Here is an 8478-nt window from a genome sequence, read left to right on the forward strand (position 1 = left end):
AAACATTTTTTGCATTCTCGCTTATTAATCCTTATTTTTAGATTTCTATTTCTTACCTTGCTTCCCCCCAAAATATCAATCATAATAGATCAAGCACAAGTTAATTAAAAGGATAATAGAAGAAATACATACAAATTAAAAATGAAAATATTAGTTTTTGGATATTCCACGGCTGCTCTTACACCTACATACCTAACAAGGTGTGCCATATGTTTACCTCTTCACGAATAAAGGTACCTTTACAAGGTACTATTTACAGCGTAGGATAGTATCCACAAATGCGCATCAATAACGACAACTTTTTCGCAAAACGGACTCCAGGAGACCTATCCTTTAGCCGGTATTACATGAGCTGTCTTTCCGCTTGGTCCGGTTTAGCCGCGTACACTTACCCATGTTGTTACATACCTGCTTTCCTGCCTGCCGTTGCCTTGGCCTTTGCGATTCTCGGAACGATTTCTGCTCAGATCTATCGATCTAAGATCTATGCAGGTACCTGTGCACGACGTAGAGGACGCCAAAGAGTATCAGCCGGGAAAAGTGGAAGGATTTGTCCAAAGGTGTTTTGGTTGAAGAACTTTTACCTGAAAAAATGAACTATATTTAGAAAATGTAAGATTAAGCGATTCTTAGATTGGTTATTGTCGAATCATGTACCATTTATGGCGCATAATAAAGGAAAAATCTTTGGGGAAAAGATGAAACCGAGACATTTTCGATAACCATAAATATTATAGCTTCAATCATGTGAATAATTTAGATGTTAGTTTAATAGATCTTTTGCGATGTTTTACACCCACGCAATAATGAATACGCTACAATATGATGTATATAATAGGCTACAATATGATGCAGAATCAGCATTGATTAATGCCGCGACTGGAACGTAGCTTCTTCTGCATCTCGCTCGCCCTGTGACATTTTCATCGTGACATTTTACTTGGTGGTGATTCTTTAATTATATAACTCCGCGTACAAACTTTATCACGGTCACAGCTTTTCTGTGCATCTCACGTTCCTCGCGCTTCTGCTCGACGGGGAATAAAGAAAAATATTTGTTGAGTCATTACGCCATCCTGTTCAACATGTGACATTTTCAACAATATCGTTTTTCGCCATATTATCGCACTTTATATAATCTTAATGTTTGTGTTAACCCGAATGTTTAATTATGTTGTTTCCTCTTATCCAAATAATTGAAAATTAAATCAAACCATCAGTTTATACACAAAGAAATTTTATAATAAAAATTATTATGGTAAATAAGCATGAATCAATAAAGGAATTATGAACGTTTTTACGATGTTTTTCATCAAACTACCATAGTATTACGAATATTATTTGTAATATAATTCTTTGAAATTTCTTATAGTTTGTAGCTATTATCATACATAAGTAATTTTTGATATAAAATTTTATGCGAGCACATTATTGAACAAAATATTTAAAGATTTATGGAAATTTTACGTTTAAAAGAAACTTATATTTATCTTCTTTTCTTTTATTTAAAAAAAAATCAGAGAAAAAATCAAATAAACTTTTGTATTTTTTTTTCAAAAATTATTATTACTTGTATATTATTATTATTATTATTATTATTGATTAAAACATGAAAGAAACCATTCAGAAAAAACCCACAAAATTCTATAGAAGTCCAATGGTAAACTTTTGCTTAAATATGTATGTATCGTAAATATTTATTAAACGCTTTGCTAATAATTGTCAGTTTTGACTCACTATGACGTGCGAAAATGACGTTATCGAAAATTCACAGTGACGTAAAAGTTTGAACGACTTTGTGCCTTCAAACGCGTCATCGTTACATTCGCGCAAGAGATGCGAGTGACGTCACAACGGGAGAGCGTGAGTGAAAAGAAAGAATGCTTTGACGCGATGTTTTGAAGAAAGAGATCGTGAAAAAACTCGCATGACGTCACGATCCGCAACGTATGGACATTTCCAACGCGTGTGATTACTCGAATTTCTGTTCTCCTCGTCATCAAAGCATGCGATACAGTAATGATGTTTTCTCATTAAACACGTATATATATTATTATTGTTGTCATTGTTGTGATTGTTTTTTTTTAATAGAAAATTTTAATATTAATTGAACCGAATTAAAGGGAAAAAATTCAACAGTTACTTTGACCAGATTGCTTGCCAGATTGCACAACGTCGAACGAAATTGAATACGACTGTTTCTCATTGCCTGTTTTCTCCTCGCCCACTTCTTTCGCTGTGTGAGACATTACGGCCGTACAAGAGAGAGAAAGAAAGAGAGAGGGAGAGGGAGAGAGAGACGCGAAGTTGCAAGAAAGGTCCCCGGCAAGGCGCAACGTTGCTCTGCGCAACACATGTTACATCCGTGCGCTTTTCACGTTGCTCTCCCGCAATAATGGATACATACGCCACGCACGTGACGGATACTTGCCACTATCCATTCCCTTTATTTTTCTCTATCCTTTGTACTGTACATCCGCGGACGGACAAGTTATGACATTTTCTCTGCCCGACGTTCTCTCAGAACGTGCTAACGTTGCGGATGCTGTTCTCCTATCGTAACTTCTTCGTAATATATTTCGTAAATATATATTTGAGCTTTTTATAAAGGACCGTAAGACATAGAGAAAAAATATCTGTTCTTTTATAATCCCAGTCAGGTAGTTTACCCTGTTTACCTGATGCACCTGATGTTATTTTCAACGGTAGTAATATTTAAATAAAAAGATGCATGTCTTTTTATTTACGTCATTAATGATGTTGCATAATGAATCTACACAAAGAACACGTACGAATGTTAAATATATGTTAAAAACATGTTACTGAACTGACAGTGAGTGAATGAAACGACTTTGATTGAAAGATTTTCAATAAATGTTGTAATATTTTTTTTAATACCGAAAAGCGACCGATCTCTGTCAACGTTTAATTTAACATCTACCGAAATTCGTAAGTTTATATATCATAAATTGGGCATGATGTCATTAATATCGAAAGACTGTTCAGTTAAGTATTATGGAATTATTTAGAAAAGATTGCGAACGGAATTATTCAATTATTCTCTTGATTTCTTTGTGTTTCTTAGACAAAATGGAACATTTTAATCGGAATCCATATTCCATAATATGTACCTAGAGAATAATTTATTTTTAAGGTTGAAATTCTTGTTGAATTTAGCAAACTACTTCTCGCAGGTTGTAATAGAAACACAGCACCCTTTAGTGAAAAAGATACTTGGTTTACATTTGATTTTTGATTCTCACGTTCGTATTGTCTTACAATTAGTGATATAATAAGTTTATAATATATTACATGTCTGTTAATTGCGTAATAAAAATCGTTACATTTTCTTTAATCTATCAAAATTTGTATCCGCCTAACATTTAAATTTCGATCCCTTTTACACCTATTGTCTCGTTATTAAAACTTTGTAAAGGGATTCGAGCATTTCAATAGTTTGCGCGCTTAAATTTGTTTAAATTATATTAAGAATATATTAACGTATATAAATGAACTAATGTATGTAAAATACTAATTCCATTAATGTTTTTCTATACACAACAATATAATTTATATATAGTAACATAAATTACTTATACTTTCTAATAAATGTTTATAATATAAAAAATAATCCTTTAACATTTTATATCCCAATATCAAATATAATCCAAACATCAAATTTAAATGTAAAAAATTTTAAAAATAAATGATAAAAAAAGGATTATAATAAAAAAATTAACTTAGTTGTTAACTTATTTTTCTTAATAGAAAAAGAATTATGCAACATTATTGTATTACTTTTATATTATACTACTTATATTGTATATTGCACTACTTATCAATTAATCTGAAAATTTCCAACTTAATCATACACGGCTCATAAACCTATCGCAGAAGTAGGAGTGCCAGAGTTTTCTCTTTCTCTCTCTTTCTCTTTGTCTGTCTCGTTTTCACGCACACACCCCTCACAAAGAGCCCGCATATCCCGGTCTGATATCTCTGAATATAGTCCGGCCATCATGACGGAAACTGACTCCCATTAGCTCTTATATATAATGGCATGAGAATCTGTTCGGGGTTGAAAATACTTCCCCGTGAGATTCAACAGCTCACCCTCATAGGCCCGTATGTCACAGTGCGTACTCTCTAATTAGACAGGCGTCAGATTCTTCTTGCCTGCCGCGCGTATGCGTGCGTGGGTGCATGCATGCATGAATATATGTGTGTGTGTGTGTGTGTGTATGTGTGTGTGTGTGTGTGTGTGTGTGTGTGTGTGTGTGTGTGTGTGTGTGTGTGTGTGTGTGTGTGTGTGTTTGGTCGAGTATGTTATCTATGATAATATAGTGGCCAAATAATTCCACAATTGACATATTGATATCGTCAACTCGTTATCGTAGTAGGCTTCTGAGTTTTCAGAAAAGAACAGGAAATTACAATAACTGAAATAATAAAATTTTTTTTGTCGTTGGAAAAAAAATTTAGTCTTCAAAATAATCATTGATTTAAAATTTAAATAATTAAGAATTGAGATAACTTTCTCCAATAAATTTATTTTCTTTTATCTATAAAAAAAACCGATATATATTCCATTGCTCATTATTTATTTTAACTCTGAAAAAGACCTCTGTTCCTCGAGCACAATTTTAATCAGTGTTTGACATTGCGCCGCTATGAAATCAGCGGGAGTCTGACTTCCTACTCACGCGACCCTCGCGGCAACCGAACTTCCGGCTTTCCCTTAGCGAAATGTCACTTCCTTCTTCGATTAAGTGTTGTTGGTACGTGCGAAATTCCGTAAAAACGTTTGTTCCTGCTTTGCGTGCGTAGTTAAAAAAAACCGCAGATTTATAACTAACTCAACCAGATACGTGACGTTCTTGTTAAACCAATAAATACTTTTTTCTCGTTACACGCATTTCTAAATAATTAAAACGTTTAAAAATATTATTATACACTAAAAAAATCCTTTGTAAGATGGATTTACGAGTAAAGTAATTATTACAAAATAATTATAACAAAATGTTTATAAGTATTACCAAACGTTTTGTTAATATTGTTATAATTTTGTTATTATTATATTTGTTTATAACAACCAAATATTTCCAACAATATCACTAAATGCATCTTACAGGTTTACGAAAGGATATTTTTTCAGTATGTAAATCGCGTTGATAATAAAATCCGGTTGACTTAACGTAAAGTGATAATTAATGATTTTTGTACATTTTTAGAAAAATTCCTTTCATATTGGTACAATAACAGATAATGTAAACAGACGATGTTGATTATTAAAAGTGTGCCAACTATTCAAATATGAATTGAATCTGAACTAACTCAAAAATTTCCAATTTAAGAGGTCTCGATATGAATTACATATATTAACTATCTTAAATTTAGTCGATTTGGGTCGACATTAAAAAACTTTAATTTGCGCACGCGCACATACACACAGACATACACACACCTATAATAATTAAGATATATATTACATAAATTTTATGTATGTGTGCGTGTCTATGTAACAAAATGTACGTATAAATAAAATATTTTTTGCAATCTGTTTATGACGAAGAGAAAAGAATTCATACATCGCAATATCTCATTACTTAAGCTAATTTATGATAACTATATCTTGCCCGATAATGAATCGATCGTTACAAAACGGACGATTGCTGGCGGCGTAATTTACGTTTGCGGTCGTAAAATTGTAACGGCGATTGACGACAAAAAATCATAACGAACGTAGACAGTTACTACTTAGAATCTGTGGTCTACGCCGCAGGTGAATAGAAGCTGAATTTCATTCATGCCGCCTTCGTTTGACCGCTGGAATGCGCTCGAGTTGTCGAGCAGTTGAGAGAGCTGCATCTATATAAAGTATATAGTTTTGCATTCAGATAGAGAAAGAAGAAATAATCCCCGTGGCTGCATTCAACGCGGATTTATTCTCTCTCGTCGTGTGTTCTGAATAATGAACTAAATAACGGTGCTCGAGGAACGTCTCAATTCACATTTTAATAAATAAACTAGAACCTAGATAAAAGAATAAAACACATTACACGTTGTATCTGTTCGTATAGTTCAAAGTAAAGAAAATAAGCATCCAGTCGAATATTTTGAACCGAAGTTCGAATAATAATAAAACTAAAAACGCAGTATGCATTGAAAATAAAACAACAGTTTTATTTTCATATTTATTTTTTCTACACTGTTTCATAAAATTTAGATTCGAAATCGATTATGTATGACTGCAAGCTAAAAAAAAAAACGTTTTTACCTTTAGCAAAAACTACCTGGTTCAGACATTTTTGTAACAGCAATTTTTCTCAATGTAGAAAAATATTTTAGTTCTCGAACTAAATAGTTTTGTTATACTAAACTTTTTTAAATGTATATACATATATCACATATATGTAATTTAGTGAACATAATAAAAGTGATAAAATTCAGTATATATTGGCCAATAAAAAGTATTTTAATAAATTCTTTTTTTTAATCTAATTTTTATCATTGTTATTACACAACTGAACCTCCCAAGTGAGTTCAAATAATTTGAATTATTCTATCTGCTCAATCACCTGAGCGTTAAAATATACGTTTCTCTCAGAACGTTCTTTTATTTCCTACATTATTAATTTTATTATTTTTCTTTTAATAAAATATAAAAAAGATGCTTACGATTTATTATGTACATTCGTTCGCAATTTATTGCATAATGCGTTGCAGGATTCTTCCAGTCGCTTTATAAAAGAATCCAGCCTTTCTGTGAAGCGTGTTTTTACAGTAAGATTGTTGGAATCTCGATAAAAAACTGTTAGCCTCCCTCCTCGTAACTGCCTATTATGCCGTTACGACCCTATCGTCGTTTCTACAGAAAGACTGGTGCAACTCGCTCTCACCCATTTTACCCACTAATCGACATGCAATAAAACAATCGGCAATATTCAAGTGAGGCTCGGAGCACTAACTTGTGAGAGATACGTTTTGTACTCCGTGAAAGAGAGAGTGAGACGGCGTCGTCCATTGCGCTATCTCCGAGGTTAGGTTCGCATTACCGCGTTCTCGGCGATCTATCGCCTCCCCGGGATCGAGGGGATTAAAACGACGACACAATAGCCTCGAGGGATGCAACCCCCCGAATCCCGTCCAATGGGGGAGCATCCGAGCATCCCCGGGATTGGAGGAGAGGTGCTGGAACGCCTTGCGGAGACGGAGCTCCGTTGTGTGTATATACGGACAATCGAGAGCCGACGTGCCGACAGAGCGGCGGCTAACTTCACGCAGGCCCCCGTGGAGCGAGCCCAGCGAGCGCGATTGCCACGTCGAGCGGGGTTCCCCCTTCCCCCGCTCCACCACGTGACCGCGCGGGACGGCGCGCTATTGGCCGACGCGCGCGTCGCCGGTACCGCGGGGCAAGAGCGCCGCCTGCATGTCCTCTCGCGGAGCAGCGGGCCCGACCAGGCTACGGACTTTCAGTCGGCGGCGCTCTCAGTCTGCTTTGGGAGGCTCTGCCTTGAGCGTTGAGCACGGTGGTATACCGGCGATACATATATACACGCAAAACCCGCAAAAGAGATCCCGGTAAGATTTTCTTCCCCTCTCCGTAAGGCGGGTAAACTTCGGGCCGAGTTTTCACGAAAGTGCCAAAAAGTTCAAGTTTGTTTACAAAACCGCGTCGTACAGATTCGTGGAGAGAAGAACGAATCTGCCGATCTACGCGCGCGCCAACGATCGACGACGACGACGACGACGACGACGTAAACTCGATAGTAGACACGCGGGGAGAAGACAAGTTACTCGCACAAGTTCGATCCAGGAAGAGACAGACAAGAGCCGGTCGATCTGTGCTGGGAAGAATTCGAGAAACTGCGCACTCTCCGCATCCGCGCGCGCGTTCGCTCGCTCACTGGTTTTTCTGTTTTTTTTTTTTTTCCTTTCCTTTTGTTGTTACCGTAGCACGCCAATTCCGAGACACACGTGTGTCGATCGGAGGACGCCGCACTTGGTTTATTATACGCGTGGGTGCTTCCGATGCGAGCTACGGCATCGCGCAACGACGACGCACACGGTCGTGGTGGCAGTTTTGTTGTGTTCTAAGGAAAAAAGTTGTTCAACCACCCCTCCCCCCCTTCCTCTTCTACCAGCCGCACTGTCAACGGGACTCCTCGGGGACGCTGCGTCGCATCGTTTCTTTTTTTTTCCGCGCCCGCTGCGAGGGACGAGAAGGAGGGAAGGAAGGTTCGGAAGGCGGACAACACGGGCTCCAGGTACAAAGTGTGTTTTTGTGCGACCGGGAGAACATGTCGACTGCCGTCATGAGTAACACCTCCATGTTCGAGTGCGGCGAGCATCTCTTTAAGGTAAGGCTCTCGATCTACATGTCGCTTACGTTGTTTATACGCGTCGGGTGCACGGTAGTCGGGCTTCCTCGAGACCGCCTCGAGTATATGCAGATGACGATACTCGAGCTGTCTTCCA

General features: G+C 37.0%; 1 protein-coding gene across 1 annotated transcript; it reads right to left on the reverse strand.

Moving 5' to 3' along the window:
* Positions 1-299: 299 nt before the first annotated feature.
* Positions 300-7300, reverse strand: LOC105838349. Its single transcript, XM_012683861.3, has 2 exons — positions 6969-7300; positions 300-584 (listed from the first exon to the last, which is right to left on the reverse strand). Exons 1-2 carry the CDS (start codon positions 7159-7161, stop codon positions 478-480), a joined length of 300 nt encoding a protein of 99 aa, XP_012539315.2. The 5' UTR covers positions 7162-7300; the 3' UTR covers positions 300-477.
* Between the last annotated feature and the right edge of the window lie 1178 nt (positions 7301-8478).

This window comes from Monomorium pharaonis, unplaced genomic scaffold (assembly GCF_013373865.1).
Source record: "Monomorium pharaonis isolate MP-MQ-018 unplaced genomic scaffold, ASM1337386v2 scaffold_465, whole genome shotgun sequence".
Lineage (NCBI taxonomy): Eukaryota > Metazoa > Arthropoda > Insecta > Hymenoptera > Formicidae > Monomorium > Monomorium pharaonis.

Bases quoted from the DNA above. Each gene is read 5' to 3' on its own strand.
- LOC105838349 (XM_012683861.3), bottom strand. From the start codon at position 7,161: ATGCTCCCCCATTGGACGGGATTCGGGGGGTTGCATCCCTCGAGGCTA. The intron at 585-6,968 runs GTTAGTGCTCCG...TCATTTTTTCAG, and splicing joins ACAAAACGTATCTCTCACAA to GTAAAAGTTCTTCAACCAAA.